General features: G+C 38.3%; 1 protein-coding gene across 3 annotated transcripts in view; it reads left to right on the top strand.

Annotated features, from left to right (window-relative positions):
• The window catches only part of NUP153 (nucleoporin 153), a 63,668-nt gene that overhangs the window by 17,630 nt on the left and 21,799 nt on the right, over positions 1–24,239 (top strand). For 2 of the 3 annotated variants that reach the window (XM_074944847.1, XM_074944845.1), the window contains exons 2-10: positions 6,328–6,544; positions 8,522–8,770; positions 10,138–10,277; positions 10,360–10,488; positions 12,687–12,803; positions 12,933–12,977; positions 13,067–13,120; positions 15,746–15,892; positions 21,277–21,329. In XM_074944847.1, the coding sequence (XP_074800948.1) occupies positions 6,328–6,544; positions 8,522–8,770; positions 10,138–10,277; positions 10,360–10,488; positions 12,687–12,803; positions 12,933–12,977; positions 13,067–13,120; positions 15,746–15,892; positions 21,277–21,329 (1,151 nt within the window). The remainder of the gene's footprint in view (positions 1–6,327; positions 6,545–8,521; positions 8,771–10,137; positions 10,278–10,359; positions 10,489–12,686; positions 12,804–12,932; positions 12,978–13,066; positions 13,121–15,745; positions 15,893–21,276; positions 21,330–24,239) is intronic. The other variant, XM_074944846.1, reaches the window with a different exon arrangement.

The raw sequence follows: 24,239 nt of genomic DNA, 5'->3' as shown, positions 1-24,239 counted from the left end.
TTCCAGGTCTCAGTTCAAATAATGAAAGAAAAACAAGCTGGTATCAAGAGACACAATCCTTCATTCAGGATTTTAGAAACAAAATTTTGGAAGTATTCCAATTGCTCTAAATGAAGCAAACATTCCAAAGGGTTATGTAATTGGTGGCATGCCAGTAACGTTGTTCGGAGCAAAATACCAATATTAAATCAAAAACTTACCAATGCTTCATTTAATAATAATAATAATAATAATAATAAAAAATCAGAAACTTACCAATGCTTCATTTAATAATAATAATAATAAAAAAGGCCAAATATGCTGTTCTGTCATACTTTACTCCTGGGGGAATTCTGCACCCAAAATTAAAAATTCTGCACACAATATTTTAAAATTCTGTATATTTTATTTGTCAAAATAACACAATATAATCATGCCAGTTTCAATCACTTGGTAATTTATTTCAAAATACGTGTCTTCAAGTATGTCTGTAACGATACAGACAACAAAAAAGATTCAGGAAATGTTTTTTTGACAAATTCCTTACTAGGCATGTCAATATAGAACTTTGAGTAATAATTCATTTAAACTACAATACAGAAACGTATTTCCCACACCCCTCAAAAGCAGCCCAAAGGCTTGTGGAAGTCGGGGTAATGGAGAGCTGAGGGTCAGGGAAGTAATTGCTTGGGAGGAGCCTGGGAGTAAACTTGGCAGGTTGTTGGGTGTAGGTGTGAGAAGTATGGAACAGTTTTTTGGGGGTGGAGGGAGAGAAGGATTGTTAGGGAGTTGGGGAGCCTCCGCCATGCAGAACCTGGCTGACCCCTAGCCTCTGCCATTCAGACAGACACGTCTGCCCCTGTCCCCGTGTCCCTGAACCCCTCCTCCCCTGTTCCCATGTGTTCCTGCATCCCATTCAGCCAGGCATATTGGCACATGTCCCCATATGTCCCTGCACCCCCACTCCCCATTCAGCCAGGCATAGCTGCCCCGTCCCCATATGTCCCTGCACCCCCACTCAACCATCCCCACTCCCTCTATCCCTATGTGGCCCTGTACCCCCACCCCATTCAACCCTGGCTCAATGTTGTCACCCCATTAGCTGCTGTTCCCCCACCACAATCTGCCTCCCCACTAGCCCTTTTAAACCCCCATCTGTGTGACCCCCCAGAAGCCCCTTGTGTGCCTCTCTATCCTCCCCCCATTCCATCCAGTGCATCCTTAAAGGCCCCGTGCGCAGGGCTCTGTGAAGAAGGTAGCCTCTGCCCCCTCCCTCTCCACAGCTGGCTGCTCCAGCCCATGGGCCAGCTGCCTCTCTTCTAATGCCACATCAGCCCCTGGTGAGCGAAAGATGTAGTTGCAACTACCCTTCACTTCCCCATCAGAATCAATTATTCTGCAGGGAAAGGGAGAATCTGGGGGGGACATTAATTCTATGCTTGCATGGTGATGTAGAATTCCCCCAGGAGTAATACTTCAAGATGACCTTGTTACTTAGGCATAGCAATATGCAGTTTCATTTTGAGATTCATGCATTCTAAGAAATTAGAGTAAATTCTGACAAGAAAAAGGAAAATCCTGAGAACTTGACTGGATGTGAACATTTACAGCCTGATAAAGATGCTTATTGGTGGCTAATTTCCACTTGTTATTTACGTTAGTGAGTGTATACCTTTGACTATTTGAAGGTATGATCTGAACTTCATGCATAGTCTTTTAGCTTCATTAAGTTCATTAAGGCAAATTGCAATTTTGCAGCTGATCTTTAATGCTGTTGGCTTGAAATCTAATCAGTTTTTTTTAAAGAAAAGAATTGAATGTAGTTTCATATAACACACTTGCTCTGGGTTCCCTTACTACTTGTTGTGGTTTTTCAAACACGCTTTCTTCTTTTAAAATTTTTTTTCTTTCCTATTGCTGTGTGAAAGGCCAATGCAAATAGGTGAAATTGTCACATGCATAAAGTAGTTTCATGGCATATCTACATTTACAGACACTGTACACCCAGCTACCAGGGGTATAAATAGCAATGTAGTTGGTGAAGCACAGCTTAGATGAGTAGAGTGACCTACATGCCTAACCCTAGGGCAAGAGTTCTCAACCCTTTTCTGAGGCCCCCCCCAACATGCTATAAAAACTTCACGGCCCAGCTGTGCCACAACAATGTTTTTCTGCATATAAAAGCCAGGACCGGTGCTAGGGGGTAGCAAGCAGGGCAATTGCCTGGGGTCCCACACCACAGGGGGCCCCGCAAAGCTAAGTTGCTTAGTCTTCAGCTTCAGCCCCATGTGGCAGGGCTCGGGTCCTGGGCTGCAGTCCTGCATGATGGGGCTTTGGCTTGCTGCCCTGAACCCTAGCAAGTCTAATGCCAGTCAGGCTTCCCGGACCCCCTGAAACCTGCTCACAGCCCCCCAGGGGGCCCCGGACCCCTGGTTGAGAACCACTGCCTTAGGGTATATACCCTACATGGCTCTCTACGTGCCCAAGCAGTGCTTCCTGGATCTATACCGCTACTTTTAGCAGTGTAGCGTCCTACCATCTCCTTGTTGCCGGAGCCTTTCCCCACCACGATGAAAGACTCCGGCAGTAAGGGAAGGTTCCGGAAGGGGGAAGGCAGTGGGGAAACGTTCCAACAGCTCTTCCCTGCCAGAGGCTTTCCCCATTGCTTCCTGCCACCACAGCCTTTCGCAGTAGTGAGTGTGGATGCAGCAGGCCTTTCACTGTAGTCTGTAGTTACATGTACCCTACACACTACCACCAGTGTAGACAAGGTCTCAGATGCAGAAAGTAAGCTAAAGGACCGGAAGGATTATTTTAAAATAAAGTTGGGGAATGAAATTGTGACATAAACAGTTTGCACATTTATTTGTTTTATATACTTCTTATTTCTGCTTGTGATTCCTTTTGAAGAGTGGATATTTAAATCCCCCTCCCCACTGAATTATAACATTCATTTATACTGGTTACAGCTGCTAGGCAAATCTTCATCCTAGGTAGAGGCTTGACTTGATTTCAGAGTTGCATCTTTGTATGTACTAAATAGCCATCAAAATTACTTTTAAATAATCAGCCAAAACTGTAGGTACTACCACCTCTTCTAGATAGTATTAGTTTTATTTTTTTAATAGAGTTAAGAACATAAGAATGGCCATACTGGGTCAGAACAATTGTCCATCTAGCCCAGTATCCTGTCTTCTGACAGTAAGCAGAACCAGATGCAGAATGTGGATAATTGAAGATTAGTACTGTATGTTTTCAAATATCTGTTCTTCAACTGCCTGTCTTATTTCCAGGATTCCATGTTTCTATGATTTGTAGTGTTTTCCTACTGTTTACACTGGAATGAGAATAAGATGTAAATGAATTTAAACTGGTCACACTGTTATTGTTATTACTAACAATAGCATATGAAACTGCTGTAACGTGTGAGAAATTATCTAATTCAATAGCTGTCTGCCAAAGGGCTAAATAAATATAATGCCTATACAGGATAGTTTGTGATTTGCCCAAAGTCACACAGGAAGCCACGCCAGGAATTTAGTCCATGTCTCTGACATTCCCTTCCAGTGTCCGATGCACTGAACCATCCTTGCTACCCTGAACAAGGGGATAAATTTGCTTAGTCAAATTACAAAAAATAATTTAAAAAAATCAACAAATGGCATCTTATAGGAAGGCCAGGTTAAGGTGTTGGCACTGTAGACATGTGCCTAGGGCTCCAGCTTCTGGAAAGAAAGCTTTAATATAAAATAAAAGTTCTGTTCCTAGCCCTTGTGGTTGTGAAGGAAAACTTGAAAACATGACCAGGATATAACCCATATAGTAATGTCTGCCTGAGTCCACAGACAATCTCTGATGGTAGCTTTGAGGTGTGAACTGGCACAACACATTTTAATGGTGTTAATTCTGAAATCCACTGTTCTGGTTGGCTCCCACCAACACCACTCTGGGAGGTGCCTCGCTGCTGCTATTCAGTTATGACAGAACAAAAGTGATCTGTAATGTCTTTTCTTCCTCAGTTTAAATAGTTTGAATCTTCAGTTTACTCATTTGATCATGTTTATATATAATCTTCTACAGTGAAGTCCACACAGTTTAGTTTTGTTTGCTTTTGAAGCATTGAGGAACAACATTCATAATGTCCTGCCACAAGTCTATTGATTTTGATGTAGTAGAAACAGAACTTGAACTGACAGTTTTGCATTTTTTTAAGTCCTCTGAAATTCCAGTTTCAAATTACTGCTTCAGTGACATAACCTGACATGCAATGAACAGTTTTGTAGTGTTTTCTTATATATTGGGTTACATTTATTTTTCCTTCAAATTGGAAAGAAATGATTCAGTGGACTGCGTAACTAGATCATGATTAAATCTGTTTCGTTGTGTGATTTGGATACAGTCAACTATCCCTGTAGGGAAGCTGAGGTTTAGTGTTTGTACGGTACAAGGTGCCGAGTGCTATCTTAGTAGTAAGTATGGATTACATATTGTGTACATTTGTGTGTCTATTGTGATCTTTATGATGCTGTTTGTAAAGGAGATTCCGTATTTAAACAAGGAAAGCTAGAATGACCCCACTTTCTTTCAGATCAACCAGCTGTGGGACTTTTTCTGCAGAAAAAAGCCATCCAAGCTGGTTACGCAAGCCTTTTTCATTTTTTTTTTTAACTTCCATCACAAGTGTTTATATGAACGTATTTGAAAGACTTTTTTGTTAGAAAGTCTCTGATTTCAGTCTGTGAATAACTTTTATTCTAGAAAGTTGAGTACAGCAAGGTTCTTGTTCTGTCTATTAGGAAAGAAAAGTTACATAATTACCTAGAAACCTAGACCCAGGTTCAGTAAGGTAGTTAAGAATGAGCCTACTTTAAGCACTTGTGTTGTCCCATTTACTTTAAATAGGACTGCTCAAGTTCTTAGTTAAGTATATGCTTAAGTAGTCCTATTTAAAGTTAGAGGGACTACTTAGGTGCTAAGAGTTAGCATATACTTATGCATCTTGCTGAATCAGGGGGGTTGAAGAGCATGACTAGTGGATGGAATTGACTGGAGTGCTGACATTGAAGTGTTTTGAAATTGAACTTTTTACAGAGGGTCTGAACACTTTGAAGGTGTTTGTAGTATCTGATATAGTGATTCTATATACATCTGGTTAGCTCATCTTTTCTCATTTCAAAATGTGTAGAATTCAGTAGGGTATTTCTCATGCTAACTGTAATAGAGTTGAAAGCTGTTGATCGATACTTCAAATGGATGATTAACATTTAGTGATTACCAAATGGTGTCTAAATAATGACTCGACATGCCTGAAGTAAAAGGAACAGTAGGAATCAAGTGACGTGTAGACAGAAGTAATAAAATCATAATCTTCTAAAGTAAAATATAAACCTTGCCAAGAATTATTAAATGGAAAACAGAAGCATTTGTGTATTTTAAAAAGTGCAAAAATTAGGTTTTGGGGGTTCTTAAAGATTAAATGTGTCATTGAGTGAAACTTAACCAAGGTAGAAGAGCAGAACACTAATTATTTTGACAGTCCCACATAGATACATTCTTGATGCCATAGATGCTATTGAAATGTAGCCAAGTTTCTTCCAACTAAGTTTCAACAGCAACTTAGTTCAAGAGCACACTGTCTTCAGCCCTCAAAACTTAATGACCAATTGATGACTCTTTTTCAATAACACTAATATAACAATGATAAATCAGCATTGATTACTCACTCATGTTAACAGTTCATCAGAGGATACAGATATCTGTTCAAAGCATAGTATTTTATAGATTTTGATACAAGTAGTCAATGTTTAAAGTGCCATGAGCAAAAAATCATGAGGCTCATGGTTTGTTGGAAGTAGCTTGATATCACTGTAGATGTTGACTAAGGGTTTCTTTGCACATATAGTTGTTCCTGATTAACTCCACATAGGGACACATTTATTCTAGCAAAAGAATATTCACATATGGCATTAATCAGGAGCAACTCCACGTGTAGACAAGCACTAAGAGAAGGGGTAGGAAGAAGGTCTTCTTACAAACTGGAGGAAGAATGTAGCTTAGTGACCTGTCTCTTGAAGTTCAATCAGAGTTTTGAGGATTACGTGAGAGAAGGGCATCAGGGAGATTAAAAACTCTGATGCAGGGAAATAAATAAATTGTCCAATGAATAGTCTTCTTATTTGTCCTCGAGGAATATAATACTTTCTTTAAGGGTTTGAACTTCTTGTCTGTTGTATTCATTTTCTCAGCAGCTCTTGCCTGACATGTCTTTAGTATCTGTGTAATGTTGTATGTCAAAATATATTTTTGAGTTCATGCTTGTGGTTAAATATAAGCACTTTCTTTTTCAAGCAGGGAATCATTAGTAGAGTTACAGAATCAGTGAAGAATATCGTACCAGGGTGGTTACAAAGGTATTTCAATAAAAGTGAAGATGAATGTGTAGATGCAAGTGAACCTACAAGCCAGCAGGAAACTCCAGTAAACTACCATCATGGTTATGCAGATGATGACACCCCAGTGTTTGATGGGAGAGTCACTCCTGAGTCAACAAGAATTAATTTAGAAGGTATGTGGGAGTTTGCAATCAAAACTGTAGCCAGTTAGTTGAATAATCTTTGTCATAAATTTACATTTCCGAATTAATTATAACTTAAGAGAAATTGGAAGGAAAAGTGATTTTACAAATTCTGACACAAATGTTTTAATAACTTTTTTCAATTTTAAGTGCAAACGTGTCATTTGAAACATTGTCTTCCTGTGTTCTCTGAGGGGTGTCCTATAGGGAATTATATGTCAATGAGTTTCATATAATCCATTAAATAGCTGTTAAATGGTCATGATTTGTACTCAGAAGTAAGCTGGATTGTTTATAAACAAAAGAGCTCTAGATGAAAAACTCTTATCCCATTACCATAGAAACATTCATTATGTTTCTAGATACTGATGAGCAGTCCTAGAATGAGTGGAAGATACCCTCCTCGGAGTCCTGACTTTTAAATCAGGCTCCTTTGATCAGTAATACAGGTGGTAAATTCAGGTTAGTTCTTAATTACCTTAAAATTAGGATACCTATAAACATGACAAGGTTGGCAGGACATGGCAATAGTTTCTTAAATTTGCAGTGCAGGACTATCCAGATACTCCCATCTGTGAGCATGTATTAAAAATGTTTGCTGGGTGGCGATTACCAAAACTGCTAGCCGAGTAAGGAGGTCATTTGTGTGCATCTATCATTATATGACTGTCAAATTGGAGAAGGTTAGTTGCCTCTGCTAGCAACACCATTTGAAGAAGACTTTAAGGGCAAATAAGAAAATTTACAGCACTCGCAGTCCTTGACTAGAGAGCAAGTTTTCATAAAGGAATAGGGGATGTCTTCAGGACAGAGGAACACATACTGTCTTGGGTTGAGAAGTGCTTACAGGACTTCTCAGCAAGGACAACCACACAGCAGATTTACTCAAACAACTCCAAAGGATTAGGAATAACACTACTGTCCAGAACTTTGATCAGTTATGATGCAAATGAGGAATGCCACAGATAAATCTTAATGACTTGAGAACAGAAAAAACAAACTCCATATAATCAGCTTTCAGGAACCATTGACCTGAAGCACAGATGCTCTCTCCCAAGCTGGACCTTTAGCCTGGTGTATATAATTCCTCTCAAGATGTTGTCATAAAAATCCGCTGGAGATTGGGCAGACGGGTTAGTGACCGCACCATGATTCTGGACACTGAGCTAATCCATAGATGCTGATATTAATAGCATTTGCTTTCCTAGAACGTCTGAGGAAGGCCTCAGGCTCCTTTTAGATAAAATATACTTTAATAGCCATCTCCTTTGCACAAGAACTATAAGAACTAATCCACCAATAGCCTTTCAGACCTTTTGATTTATTTGAGAAGTTGCTACTATAGGGTGGCATCACTTTCACACAAACCAAGAGGTTTGTATCCTCTCTCTGTATGCTAAAATCCCAGCAATAACTGATGGCAGGGACACAACATTTTTCATCTGTAGGGGGAGCCAGTACAATAAAATTTAGAGAAGATACCAAAAAAAGTACCTTTATTGCATATAATCAAGTGACTATTAATACTTTCTATCTAATAGAGATTGTATTAATTAGGTGAATTGTCTAATGTCTGAATCTCATCATTTTCTTCATACGTGCATTTTGTAAATTTGCGTATATTTTGTGTGATGAAAGACTCTATTTGAGAGCAATTGGACATAGGGGACAACATTAGGGCTGCTAAGGAAACCTTGACACTGAATTTCCTCTCTTCTTTGTAGTTTAAAATTTTGTTTAATGTTGCAGTAGGTTAAGTATTTGCATGTAGTGCTGCTGCTGTCATCAGACAGTTAAGTGAAACCCTGTATGGGTGAGGAAGAAGTTAAATTTGGCTTATCTCTATTTTTGTACTTGACACATGGCAGTAGAGTGACTGTTGATAGAAAACAGCTCTTGGTTTCTGTGTGCTTGTACACTCACCTTGCCTAATAGAATGCTAATTGTGTTTTTTTAATTCCTCTTTAGAACCGTCCACAAGTAGATCTGCATTAAACTTCTCAGATGTATTAACAAGACCCTCTCTTCATCGGAGTCATTTGAATTGCACCATGTTGGATTCCCCATCACCACATTGTCAGCCCTCCACATCCTCTGCATTTGCAATTGGCAGTTCTGGACTCTCCCTTGTAAAAGAAATCAAAGATTCTACCTCTCAGCATGATGATGATAACATCTCAACTACTAGTGGCTTCTCCTCTAGAGCATCTGATAAAGGTAACTTTCATTTTACTACGGTCATATCTGCCTTATATGATGATCGTGTTTCACAACATGAATAAATTGAGTTTGTTTCATATGCCATCTGTCATCTTAGTAAATACAAAATTTGTTAGTGCCAATTATTTAGATGTATATCTTCTGGTATTTAAGAATTTAACTTTGTTTAAGTATCTGAAATATTACATCACATTGTAATTTTTAGATGAGTGTTCTGAAAAATGCTGTTATGAGGCTAGGATGTCTCAGGACTTGGTGATGGAACACGAAGCCTTTCACCTAGGTTATACTCATATCTAAGTTGAGGTAGTAGTGACTGACAGCTCGTTGTACTCATGAAATTGGGTGGTGGTCTCAATCCGTTTAATTTTAAATGGATGTTCATATCAAAATCACCAATGTAATTCAGCATTGAATGGCAATGGAAACCCTGAAAATGGGCTGGGGTGTTCTGCAGGTCAGAGTTGAGGCATACAGTCAGGGTCATGTGGGGAGACTTGCACTGCTTGTGCTTTATCTGTTTTGTGGACAGAGGACTTCACTTTTCAATACTGACAAGTCTGTCACATTTCATGAATACTACATTCACTAAGGAAAAACATTCTCAAGATTTTAAAGTAAAAATTTTAAGTTTTGGACTGACACCTTTGGATACTGTGGTCCTTTATCTTCAGAATAAGTGCTGCACAGCACAGGCAGCCATATTGCAGGTCTCCTCGTACTGTGCATCTACCATTGCTCTCCCCCTTTCTGGAGGAGCTATCCTTGGTGAGGATAGTTGTTTCCATGCTGTTGCGATTCTTGGCCTACCTGAATTTGCCGGTAAGAATGCTGGTGGTTTCTATGGACTATTTGATAGTAATGGGAATAAGAGCATTATCTCATTTCAGATGGATAACTAAACAGTTACCAGATTTATGAATGAGTCATTTCTGACCTGGGCTAGTCTTGAACCATTGACCTACGTGTGAAGGATTTATAGTCTGATTACCAATCCCCATGTGTTATAGTCTCCTCCTGTCTTCGTCAGAAAGAAGAAATACCGTTTTATAGTAAATCCATCAGTATTCAGTTCTGTTTAGTTCCTTGAATTTCCATTCTAAGGGCTAGTTGTGTATACACTTTTGAGAACAGAGCCTGGGTTCAGGGATGATGTTGGTGCTCCTACTCTTTGAAGCAGATTATATTGCCATAATACATAATATTAGTCTGTTTAAAGAACCCTGAAACACTGGGGTAGAATAGTGCAGGATTAAATATTCGATTTTATTATGTCTCTCCTTAATGCTGTTTTATGTCCAATTTTCTTGCATTATTAACTAACTTACAATATGATTTACACACACCATGTGTCCTTTTGTCAGATATAGCAATTTCAAAAAATACATCAGTACCACCTCTCTGGTCCACAGAGGCTGAACGATCTCATTCTCTCACACAACATTCTGCTACCAGCTCTAAAAAACCTGCATTCAACTTATCTGCTTTTGGAGCCCTATCCCCGGTGAGTACTACACAATATAAATTCTAATCACATTAGTTTTGTCTCCATTTTGCTAACTACCTGTTAATATTTCTCTCTGCAGTCACTTGGTAATGCTTCTGTCCTTAAGACAAGCCAGCTTGGGGATTCTCCATTTTACCCTGGAAAAACCACTTATGGTGGTGCAGCTGCAGCAGCAAGGCAATCTAAAATACGAATTACTCCTTATCAGGTAAGAGAAACCATTGGTTATATGGGCAGGGGAGAGCAGTTGAAATGTAAAATGAAAATTTTGTCTTGAAAATGTGCATTCAAGATAGATCAAAAACTTACTTTATTATCAAATACTTCAGTAGTAGACACTATACTATTATAGGTTTCAGAGTAGCATCCGTGTTAGTTAGAGATATCACTGACATTCAGTAATGGGGGAGGAAACTGTCAAATGTAGAAATCTTCAACCAGGAAAGCTTCCAATCTTAAAGGTAAATTTCATGAGCGTATTAACCTGTGGGACTACTGGTGATGAATAGTTGCTTATTAAACTGATTTTGAATTTAAAAACTGTTGTAGAGCAACCATTGCTTCTCCAGTGTGCAAACACACTCTTGTGCAGTTTTTGTTTCAGCAGCCAGCCACTAAAAGGAGTGTTGTAACCATGTTGATTCCAGGAGAGTCACAAGGTGGGTGAGGTAATAGCTCTTAGCGGAGCAAATTCTGTTGGTGAAAACTCAAACTCTGTAACTTGAAAATTGTCTTTCACCAACAAAAGTTGGTCCAATAAGAAATGTTACCTCACCCACCTTGTCTCACTGGAGCAGTGGTACTCAATCCTTGGCTCTCATGGAGACCTGTGCTTCTCTTGTTCTTCCGGATGTAAACCAGAGTAAGTGAAACATTGAATACAGGTTTCCATGATGAATTCCATGCATCCTAATCTCTGCTGAGTAGAATAGTAAACGGTCAGTGCCTTGTTTGTGTAATAGCAGTCTGGCCTTAGGAATGTTGTAGAAGTGATCAGGGAAAATTACAAATAGTACAATGCTGTTTGTTGTCTGAGAGACAGGGACAAGCTGTATTATAACACAGTTATACTTTATCATGTATCTTTAAATTGGAAAACTTGTATTATAGAAGAAACAGTAGTGATTGCTTTAAAGTTGCATAGCAATTTATATATAATTTACGCATGCTTCACTATACACATAGTATGTATGTGTATATAATGTGTGTGTAAAACATCATGTAACCTTAACTACAGCAGGAACAGATGTTCGTGCCTTTTTGAAAGTTTTCATATTTAAAGTGACATACTACTTAACAAACAACGTAGTTTTGCTGACCTTTATTCTTCTACCCAGCAGAGATTAGGATACAATCCTAAGTGCAATGTCAAGATAGACACTATAACACAATCCATTTAAACATTTACATAATCCGAATGGACGTACATGGCACTTTACAAAGATACAACTCTTAAAGACAGATAATGTCTTATAGACTAAGACCATGTCTAATATCATAAATATTATAAACAGCCAAAAAAAATTGATTGCAATTTTTCAAAAATCAGTTTTTAAAAATAAACATAATTGGGCCTGGGGAAGGGGAACTAAAATGGCAAGCTTCCTTTGAAGGAGGGAATAAGCTCACATCCTGCCCATGCTATTTGCTGTGGATTACAGCCAGTATTACTGGCTGCTTGTACCCTCTATGCTTTGCTTCCTGCCTGCACATAGCAGGAGTGTGATGCACAGCATTTGTCTGTGATTACACAGGGGCAACATAGGATGCCAACAATAAATTAGTATTCAAGGAAGCTTTCCGAGTATTCTTCCTTTTGACCTTTGTAGCTTCTCTTTTATAGTTATATTTGATATGTATTGTAAATATAAAGGTTTCTCTTCTTTACAAAGAAGTTACAAGGCACTGTAGTAGCAAAATATAAACTCTGAAAATAATTAAAAAGAGAAACTACAAATTGGAATTCCTAATCATGATGTAAACTGATTAAGATGATTCATTATACTGTCATGTAAATCTGACTTCTCTTGCTTACTCAAAGTACATTCTTCAGAAGTGACTTGCAATGAGCCTTTACTTACATTTTCTTTCCTGCCCTTTTTCAAAAAAGATAGCAGGCCCATTATTTTTTCTTTTTCAGCCTTTTACATTTTGATTAAAAGAATATGAATTGAAGTGATTTAAGACGTCACTTTGTCCCACACCCATCTTTCAGGCACATGGCGGGGACAATCCAACTCTTGCTGTGAAGCCAGTAGACTCCCATTTTCTTCAGTAGGTCCTCATTGAGCTCATTCCCCACATCTCTTCTAAAATATTGGGATCCAACCCATTTTTGTCTCAAAACAAATAAATATATGAATGTTGAAGTCCAACATTTTAACATTTATCATGCTAACTTTTCAGACACCAGTCAGAAGACAAATGAAAGCTAAGCAAGCAAATGTGCAATCCTATGGAGTGACAAGTTCCACAGCGCGGCGCATCTTGCAGTCTCTGGAGAAGATGTCAAGTCCTTTAGCAGTAAATGGCTCTCATTTTACTCTATTGTGTTTCAGTGCAAGAGCATGTAACACATTCTAAACTTACCTGCACCATATTGGTGAAAACTTTCTGAATATAGTTTAACTTACTGTAATATTTATTTGACAGGATGCTAAAAGGATTCCATCTTCTGTTGCTTCTCCATTGTCTTCTGTAAGTTTGTCTCTAAACTGTCTTCTCTTTTGTTTCATGCCAATGTCATTGAAAGAATTTTCCTCTAACGTGTGGCTTTTTCCTTACAGCCTGTGGACAGGAGCATGCTGGATATTACTCGCTTCCATTCAAAGAGAAAACAGGTAAGGATTCACTGATACCCAGGTAGTTTTATCAATTTAATTAAAATATTCATTAGTTTTAAGTACTGTGAAGTTTCTGCAAACCTATAGCAGGCCCATTATTTTTTTCTTTTTCAGCCTTTTACATTTTGATTAAAAGAATATGAATTGAAGTGATATACAGTGTAGTGTATACAAGCAATAGGATATTAACTCACATAACATTAAAATTATATTTTGTTTGGGTTATTAATGACAAAAAATGTTCTCTTGTATACACTATATCTGGGAGGGCTGGGACGGTTATCCACTCCACTTCTGGGGCAGGCTAGTTTCGTGTTGCTCTTTCCTGAGATCTGTTACTAAGAGGAACATGGCTGGAACTCTAAAGGGAGCTTTGCTTCTTCCCGCTACTAGTTGGCAAGCAAGGTGTGTGTTAGACAATAGTTTGAGGAAGGTCTTGTGCCGGAAGAGTGACCAGAAATGGAACAAATAATAAATATTTATAAATGGTGCTAAATGACTGTGCCAGACTTAAGTTTAAATCAATGATTTAAACTTGTTACCTGTGCTTCTTAGTGCTTCTGTCTTGAAAAATGGTGGCTTGTTGAGGAGGGAAGGAATTTTGTAATTTGTGGTCACCTCTATAATTTTAACCAATGTTCTTACACATAAGAATAAGTTTAAGCTGTTGTTAAAGAAGCCCTAATTAGTCATAATGGTATGGTAAATCCTGATTCCTATCATGCTGTTAACAAGGGAAAAATGCTAATAGATTTTTCAAGTTTTTCAGATACTTCTAATATTGCATAAATTTGGGATCTGAGACCACTATAGAAATAAAAATATTGTTTTCCTTCCATAGCATCCACCACATGAAGTTTTACACAGAAAATGGAGAGAATGTCTCTTAAATTTTTGTACTCACCTTTTGACTAGAAATAGTATTACACTTGACAGTTTACCAGAACATATTAGAATCTGCATCTTTTGTAGTTGAGCATTTGTTGAAAAGATGACACTCGAACACAAAGTATAGTGTGTAATTTCTTCAGCATAAGTGTCATGTAAATAAACTGCAAAGAAAACTGCAGTATAGCATTTTCAGTTAAATTATAGAGCCACACCTGTGTTGAGGCATTAAAAAAGATGTAGCAGTTATGCAACAGAGAACCTGGCGACGTCAGACTAAACGAATGTTGCACACAGCTGTCTCTGGCTGAAAGGAAAGGAATTGTCTATTCATACTGCAATATTTGGCAAGAAAAGGGAAGCCCTTGATGGTAGTAATTGCTGGTCGAGACAAGGATTGTTGGGCGGTTTTTTTGTTTGTGCTTAGCTGCCAGAGTAACTGGACTGTTGACAGAACACTTGTGTACTTAGTAAAAACTGTTTCAATTGATACCAGTGGTGCAGTACATTTCTTACTTTAAAAACCCATGTAGGCCAGAATAGCACTCACGTTAGTGCTTTTTATCTGTAATCCCTTGTCAGAAAAATGTCCGCCTACCTTTCCTTATAATGTTTTGATAATGCACATTAAAATTCACACTGCAAAATTCTTCCATTTAGAGTGGACTAGATTGATGAACAAACTTAGTTTAACACATACTTTATGGAAGGTATCCGAAGCAGACAAGAAGCATTGTAATGAGCTTCTAAAAAGATCCTTTTCATGAAATAATCCTTGAAATTACACTAGGGGAAATAAAATTTGGCTCCTTCCTGAGTTATAGGGATATTGTTAGTTTAAAAATAATATTGTAAATTATTTTCTCTACTGGTGTTTGACAAAACTAGATTACTGCAAGTGAAGCAGATTATAAAATTCAGATTAATTTTCACTATTTACATATTCAAACATTTCTTTGTTAGGACAATGAAAATCAATGAAGTCAGTTTAATTTTTAGATATGTATGTAGTGTAGCAATGTATAAGTTGCAAATATAGTTTAAATATAGTTAATAATAATTAAATAAATATAGTTTATTTGTTTAAAATAACTCTTAACTCTTAACGTTGGAATGTTTGTTAAAAAGAAAATAATTTACAGATTCTTTTTGTGTTCATCTTTTGGGTTCTTCTGTAGAAGCTTGCTTTATGCAAAATCCAAAATTTTGGATAAAATTTGAATTGACATTGTCTTTTTAAAATGAGTCAGTAAAATAAAATGTGGGGTAAAATTTTCAAAGTGCCTGCATGGTTTGAGGGCTAAGTTGACTAATACTGTTGTATTTTTTTTAGGATGAGATTTGTTGGAGTAATCAAATCCAGAGGGTGGGTTGATTTAGCCATTAGCACTTTGACATAGAAGTCTATTTCCTGGCTTCAACTATGACCACAAATTTCATTGTGTGTGTAAAACAGAATAATACTCTGATGATTTCAGTGAATTAATGTTCCTAAATGTTACTAAAATTAGCTGAGGAATCCTGGTTTTAGATTCAAGACACTGTTGAATACCTTGCTTGACTTTCTTCCTAATTTCTCCATGAGCATTGAATACCTGTATAGCAAATGAAAGCACCTCACTGAGTGCAGTGATTGCATAGAGGTAGTTAGCTAGTTTTATTCAGGTTTTTAAGTAAATATAAATGATCCCAAAGTCTCCAAACTAACTATATTGATTGCTGCTTCTTTTAAAGGTGGAATCCCAGCACCCTCCAGTCCAGAAACTAGTGACACTGAAGACAATTTCTCAGTCAGTGAGCCGGTTACAGTATTTTAAACCATCTCTGACTCCAGCTGCTGAGTCAGGCAAGATTAGACAGGGAGTAGAAGTAAAGCACAAAGTAAGTACGCTTTCTCTTAACTTTGGAAGAGCTATAAATATAAATAGTTCTCCTATTGAGATGTTCTTACCTATCAAGACAATTTATAACATTCAGGGTAGGGTAATGCTTAAGACAGTAGGAATCTTTTGTAGAAGGAATATTTGAATTTTTGTCGACTTTTATTGTATTCATGGACCATTATGTGATTGGTTGGTCATCCTCAGTGTAATGATGTGCTGCTGGCTTGGACTATATTTGGACTGAAAGGATAACGCAGAAGTGCAGTAAATTTTGAGACCTAGTTATGATCAAATCTCTGATAGTCTTACAAGAAACTTCTGCTGAAATAATTATCTAGCAAAACTTGGATTATTTTCATGCTAAATAAACATACTTAAGCTATGTATAAACTACCCTTCAGTTAAGCTATGGTCTCCCAGTGATCTAATTTGTGAGATCCTGTAAGGCATTTCAGTTTGTGTTACTCTAAAATTTTATAGGTAACTTATAAAACATATAAACTTTTGCAGCTTGTTCTAATATACCATAGTTCCCACACAAAAATTGTACCTTGTCCTTTCCTATTATGCAAATACTGGGGCCTGGAAAGTCGGGAGGGTCTCTTTTGAGATGGTTGAACCAGAAGAGTGAGGGAACCCCCCTGCCGGTGCAGTTATCTGTTTTGCCAGAGATCGTCTTTGGAGGAAGATGAAGTAGGGCTGACGTGAGTGGGAGGAACCAACCTATGGATATTTTTGAAAGTGAAGTGAAGTGTATGGGTTGTAAAACTGTTGAACAACCAAGTGGCATAGGCTTGGAGGAAAGAGGGTGCCATTTATGTTTCTATAGAAAGCATAGTTGTTAAAATTCCGAAAAAGTATTGATATTTTCACTAAGTATTCTCCCTTGGGCTCTTCTGAGTAAAGCTTGAATGGATTTTAGGCATCACACCAACATATTATTTCCCAGCCACAGACTTTTGTAATACAGTCTATTATGGCGGAGTTGGTTATAGCTCAGTAGTTAAGTCTGAGTTCCCTTTTGTCCTTAAAAGCAGGGATTTAACCTTTTTGTGGTTTTAAAAAAAAACAAAACAGCTTACCCTCCCTAAACTTACAGGACTTGCTCTTTTTACAGAATGAATTTTCTGAGAATTTACAAGTAAATCTGTTAATAAGTTTTGAGTTAACTTTCTTAAATGATTGATTGTCTATCTGTCAAGTTTTTTTGTTTTCCTGAGTGATCTTAATAAAAGAAAGACAGACACTTCAAACTTCTACTTAAAATCAATTGAAATCTTTTGTGCATAGGCTATATTTGAAGAAATTAGGTTGTAATGAAGCTAAATTAATGATTGCATTTAATTGTTACGAATATAGAGGCTACAGAGTTATGTCACTGCTCAAGTTGGTGAGAGTGGTAACTAGGTCACTGCCTCTTCTCTACAGTTTGTTTGCTTGAAGCTGTTCTGTTGGTTGTAATGAGTCAGTGGCATGAGAAGACTGGACTTGTGTGTCAAGAGTTCTCATTGGTAGATGACTTGGCCCTTAACTGTCACTACTTTTAGAGGTTCCGTGGCCGTAACTTGGGCATTAAGGCCTGAAAGGCTGTCCATGGCACTGCTCCTTGAACTCCCCATTGTGAACCAAGGCAGCACTGCTATGGGGGAGTTGAGACAGAAATATACGGTGAGCTGTTAAAGTGCAAAGACATTGGGGGTATGTCTACATTGCAATAAAAAACCCACGGCACTACGTCGCAGAGCCAAGGTCAGCTAACTCGGGTTTGTGGGGCTAAAACTAGAAGTGTAGATGTTCAGGCTCAGGCTGGAGGGTTTTCAGTTTTACAATATTGAACTTAAACTGAAATTTTGAGCTGTTATGTAGATAGCATAAATATTTTATCATGATTTTCATTAGACTCAAAAGTTGTCAGAATCAAATAAATATTCAGTGAATTTTGAACTCTAAATGGGAACTGTCTGCTAGTAAATAACACAGCACAGCTACCATATGTGGGGGTGCCTCAGTTCAGCATTTTTGTGTTTAACGTTTCAGTTCGGATTTAAGTCTCATGTCTGGAAGGGCCCAGGGAGCAGGAGGACCTGTTTTATGTTGTTGACCTTAACTGCCCCTTGTAACTCATAATGATTACATGTTGATGCAAGTGAGAACCTAGAGAAGAAACTCATTGCAGTTTAGAGGGGGGAGTGAAAGTGTTTAATAGAAGAAAAATAAGTAGTTATAAAAGGGAACTAAAGAGAGAAACCTAGTGGTTGTGATCTGTTAGGGCTGCCTGCTTAGTCAGCAAGAGACTAAAGATGTTTTATTCCAATAGCAACTCTCAGAAAAAATACATACCTGCAAGAGGTAGAGCTAAGATTATGTGTGCAGGCTTAATTTTGGATTTTCTAATTTTTTGAGGGTCTACTTCTTCTCTAACCTTAATGTTATCTGAATATTCCATACAAAACTCCATGTTATGTGTATTTTAATGACTAGCTGAGGCTTTCTGTTATATTACAGGGGAGAGAGATGAGCTGTATTTCACAGTCATCTGTGTATCTGTTCTAATGGGATTTTTACCCACACTGTAAACACTTTGTTTTGAATACAAAGTTCTATGCAAATGGCATAATCAGTGTGGCACATAGTAATTGCATTAAGAACTGGCTAACAGATCTCACAAAGTAATTGTAACTGAGGAACTGTTATCAAGTGGGGCATGTTTCCAGTGGGGTACCTCAGGAATCTGTTCATTATCTTCAGTGATCAGTGCTATTCATTATCTTCAGTGATCTGGAGGAAAATATATGATCGTTGCTGGCTACTTTTGCAGATGACGCAAAAATTGGTGGAGTAATTAAAAAAAAATAAAGACAGGTCAATTCTGCAGAGCCTTCTGGATTGCTTAGTAAGCTGGACTCATTTGAACAACATGTATTTTAATATTGCCAAATGTAAGATACATTTAGGAACAAAAAATGTGCATCTCACAGTGAGGGGCTACATCCTAGAAAACAGTGACTCTGAAAACAACTTAGAGGGTCATGATAAGATGCCATGCTAAGAGGGCTAACATAATCCTTGGATGTATAAGCAGAGGAATATTGAGTAGGATAGAGAGGTGGCAGTATGTCTACATATAGTGTTAAGGAGACCATTAATGGAGCCCAGCATCCAGTTCTGGTCTCAGTGCTTCAAAAAGGACTTTGAAAAATTGGGGTTCAGAAAAGAAGGTCCAGACGAATGATCAGAGGTGTAGAAAACTGTCTTGCAAAGGAAGATTTAAGAAGCTCAATCTGTATAAAGCTTTTGACACTGTCTCCCACAGTATTCTTGTCAGCAAGTTAAGGAAGTATGGGCTAGATGAATGCACTATAAGGTGGGTAGAAAGCTGGCTAGATTGTCGGGCTCAACGGGTAGTGATAAATGGCTCCATGTCTAGTTGGCAGCCGGTGTCAAGTGGAGTGCCCCAGGGGTCGGTCCTGGGGCCGGTTTTGTTCAATATCTTCATAAATGATCTGGAGGATGGTGTGGATTGCACTCTCAGCAAATTTGCAGATGATACTAAACTGGGAGGAGTGGTAGATACGCTGGAGGGGAGGGATAGGATACAGAAGGACCTAGACAAATTGGAGGATTGGGCCAAAAGAAATCTGATGAGGTTCAATAAGGATAAGTGCAGGGTCCTGCACTTAGGATGGAAGAATCCAATGCACCGCTACAGACTAGGGACCGAATGGCTAGGCAGCAGTTCTGCGGAAAAGGACCTAGGGGTGACAGTGGACGAGAAGCTGGATATGAGTCAACAGTGTGCCCTTGTTGCCAAGAAGGCCAATGGCATTTTGGGATGTATAAGTAGGGGCATAGCGAGCAGATCGAGGGACGTGATCGTTCCCCTCTATTCGACACTGGTGAGGCCTCATCTGGAGTACTGTGTCCAGTTTTGGGCCCCACACTACAAGAAGGATGTGGATAAATTGGAGAGAGTCCAGCGAAGGGCAACAAAAATGATTAGGGGTCTAGAGCACATGACTTATGAGGAGAGGCTGAGGGAGCTGGGATTGTTTAGTCTGCAGAAGAGAAGAATGAGGGGGGATTTGATAGCTGCTTTCAACTACCTGAAAGGGGGTTCCAAAGAGGATGGCTCTAGACTGTTCTCAATGGTAGCAGATGACAGAACGAGGAGTAATGGTCTCAAGTTGCAATGGGGGAGGTTTAGATTGGATATTAGGAAAAACTTTTTCACTAAGAGGGTGGTGAAACACTGGAATGCGTTACCTAGGGAGGTGGTAGAATCTCCTTCCTTAGAGGTTTTTAAGGTCAGGCTTGACAAAGCCCTGGCTGGGATGATTTAACTGGGAATTGGTCCTGCTTCGAGCAGGGGGTTGGACTAGATGACCTTCTGGGGTCCCTTCCAACCCTGATATTCTATGATTCTATAGTTTATCCAAGAGAAGATTAAAATCACGGTCTGAGTACCTACACAAGGAGAAAATTTCTGATTAAAGGGTCTTTAGTCTAGTATACAAAAGCATGACCAAGTCCAATGTCTGGAAAAAGAAACTAGACTAGAAATAAGGTATACATTTTAAATAGGGTAACTAACTGTTGGAACAAATTACCGAGGTATGTGGTGGATTTTCCATCACTTTAAGTCTTAAAATCAAGATTGAATGTCTTTCTGAAGATATGCTTTACCTTAGATTGAAGTTATGGGCTTGATGTAGGAATTACTGAGTAAAATTATAGGACTTGTGTTATACAGTGTCAGAATGGATAATGATAATTTATGATCTTAATATCTATGAATTCATAAATTGTTTAGGTTGCAGAGTTTGTGTTTTGTCCTGATAGAAGATTGATATGAGTCAGATGTCAATAGATGTTTGTTTCTATGATTAATGGGATTGTTAAAATGGCATGCTCTTTCTAATGTAAATACCTTGTTAGTATTATGTGATATACTACTTAATTTCAGTAAATATTACCTCAGTGGGATTGCATGGACTGTAAAATCAGCCCAGATTTTGGTCCAAAAAGTTTATAATATATTATTTGGAATCCAATGTTTGTTAAAATTGGTACTTAATGTGTCTTGTATGCAGGCTACGCTAGTGAAATTTGGTTAATACAAAAAGAATTTAATCTCCCATTATTTTAATCAGTAAAAGTGATAAACTGATGACACCCATTGGAGCTGCAAAGCTTAATTTGAGTGTGTCTGTAATAGTGACTTAACTCCAAAGTCTAAGTAGATGCGATTAGATTTTTCTAGTTAGTTTAACTAAAAAAAGAAGCAGAAGAAATGTTGTAAGAATTGCCATAACTATAGTCTTGTTTTGTGCTTCAAATAATAGCAAATTCAGAGAAACCGAAGTTATTTTCCTTTATTTGCAGGGAGTGAGGGAGAAGAATTTGACTGCAGAACAGCAAGTAGAGCCACCTGAAAGGTATGTCTGACCTCCTAGATTTAATCTAAATTACGTACATGAGAGAAGGATGGTGGCTTTGTGCATCCTCCGCTGGAATCTCCGTGCTTACCCTTTTTGTAAAGGAAATAAGAAATATTTCTTGATCACACAACAGAATGTGAAATTGGGACTCTTTAGTTAAGAATTGTTTCTCAGAAATGGCATATGAAATGTCTGAAGTCTGTTAATATACACTTAGTAGAAAAGAAGGGAATGATGATAGATAAATTTAATAACGATAGCAGTAATTATACTAAATGAAAAAAGGATACATGAGAATAATATGATTTACAGACAACCACTTATTAGCCAGTATGTGTCTTCCTACCAGCAAATGAAGACAGGAAATGAACAAAGTTCTTGCAATGTCACTCTTGTAGAGGGGGCTGTTTGGCTGGTGAGGCATTGTAATTTCCCTTCTCCAGGAAGTGTGGACAGTTTTTCAGCTAGCTGAACTAGATTTCTAATATTACCTTAGCTCCTTTAGCAATTCTGTCAGGATTAGATGTTGTAGAAATAAGGCATTTTGCAGTGAAGATATTTCTCTTAGTTCATCTGGGTACTCTGTATGGTAGGAGCCTCACGTTTTTCTAATAGTTTGGAATGTGAAGCCTTGGTTTAAGGTGCTCTGAGCTGACCTACCACTTCCCGTGACATGGCAGAAGTAACCCACTTAGTGGACTAGCCTGTGTGGTTCCACCTGTCCTACACTCTCACCTTCAGTTTTGGCTCATGATATTGAAGAGTATATTAACCTAGCAACCAATTGATGTATCAGTCCTGTTGTACACATATGGTTACTACAGTAAGGTAGGGTTCTCTCTGAGGGAAGTTCTTTTGAGTGTGAACCAGTACCATTTTCTTAGTTAAAGAAAAGGAGTACTTGTGGCACCTTAGAGGCTAACAAATTTATTTGAGCATAAGCTTTTGTGAGCTACAGCTCACTTCATCGGATGCATTCAGTGGAAAATACAGTGGGGAGATTTATATACACAGAGAACATGAAACAATGGGTGTTACCATACACACTGTAACAAGAGTGATCACTTAAGGTGAGCTATTACCAGCAGAAGAGTGGGGGGAGGGGAGGAAACTTTTGTAGTGATAATCAAGGTGGGCCATCTCCAGCAGCTGACAAGAACGTCTGAGGAACAGTGGAGGGGTTTTCTTAGTTGTATCTCATGCTCTTTGTGGAAGGCAGCATGGCCTTATCAGATGCTTTGCTGTGTGTAACATACAGGACAAATTGCTGCTTCATCCCTAGATGAGTCACAAGGCTCTGTTAGCCTTCAGAAACTAGCCCTCACCCTCTTGGAGCAGTTCTGTGGGCCTGGAAATGATTACCTGAGTTTTCCTCTGATTTTTATAAGTCTCTCAACTTTCATAGCCTCAGTATCAGTTTCAGTTTAGCATTTCCCCCTCAAAATGGATTATTCTATAGTGGAAATAGGATTTTTCTCACAAGATATCCTCTGCATGAAGATAATGAACTTGCACAAAGCCTGGCTTCTGTGGATTTCTACTCTTCTGCAGAAGGGATAATTACACCCTTTTTGATACTGTTTTTTTTTGCAAGAGAGTCAATCCAGTTGTTTTAATTGATCAAGAGAGTCTGCACTCTAATCCATGGGTCTGTTTAGTTCTTGGGTGGCTCTTGATAAGAAACAAGGGAAGTCCCTTAGGATTTTTGCAAAAGTTTTCCATTTTTGAAATCTGGGTAAAGATTTGTAAGTCAGAGTCTTTCCTTTCGGGACAGAGGAGTGACTTCCTCCGTAAGTGACAAACAGGTGTATGCAGAAAAGGTTACATATTTTGCATAAGAGTCTGAGTCAGGCTCTGGTGCAGGAGTAGTTAAATTGAGTAAAATATGAAATTTCTAAAATTCTTGCTGCTCTTTTAAGTTCGGATAGTTAAAGGTTGAGCATCCAAGTGCTAGTTAGGCTTTATGAGGCAACAGAGTGCTCTTCCATAGTTTCCCATCCAGAGCAGAAGAGATTATTCTGGAGCATCTAACCAGGTTAAACCAAGGCTCTGCCCTCATCCTCATGGGGACTTGACCTGGGGCTTAAAAGCCTTCATGTGTGCTTAAACCTGCCTTTTTAGTAGTCATCTGCTTGGCCAGAAGAAGAGCTTCAATATAGGATTTCTTTCCGTTTGGCACTTTTATCTCTCTCTTCATCTGGGCAAGGTATAATGCTTAATCTTGTTCATTTTTCCTTACTTTCCTTGGGTAGTTTTTCCCCTTTCCACTTGGGTTAGAATATCTTTCCCCTTTGTTTTGTCCAGGCTTTTGGAATGAAAAAGAGAAAATTCCATCACACTTTATAAAGCTCTTTGATGTATGTGTATCTGAAAAGAATTCTGGGATGTTAACACAATCGGAACTCCTCTTTGTTCTGTTGAGGGCCATATAAAAGATGCAATAGCTTCTAAGGCTTCTGTCTCTCACTGTCATGCTGCAGAAACTGGAGTCTCTGCCTTCTGTCAAGGTTCATTCCATAACAGTGGCAGACAGATACCTTGACATCCTTTTATATCTTCTCTATGCTGAAATCTTGATGTGTCAGTGTTTGCATGTAATCTGATCTGTTCTCCCTCCCACGTTATACCCATTCTATCTGGTCTCTCATTTGGTGGTGAATATTTCATTTGAAATGTCCACTGTCCAGGCTAACAATAAGGGATGTGGGAGAATAACATATTTTACTAGCTAACTTAATTTTTCCATCTTCCTCTCTGCTGGCTCAGACATCACACCTTGTGGAGTTGGGACTGTTTCTGATTGATTTTTGATTGATTGACTCTCTTTTTTGGTTGTAGCTTTTTCTATTTAGCAATATTCTTATTGCTTGGGATGTCTGTTTGACCAACACAAGACAACTTGGACAA

Source organism: Natator depressus, chromosome 2, assembly GCF_965152275.1.
Source record: "Natator depressus isolate rNatDep1 chromosome 2, rNatDep2.hap1, whole genome shotgun sequence".
Classification (NCBI taxonomy): domain Eukaryota; kingdom Metazoa; phylum Chordata; order Testudines; family Cheloniidae; genus Natator; species Natator depressus.
Note: the sequence above shows the minus strand (reverse complement) of the source record. Positions and strands in the feature narration are given on the sequence as shown.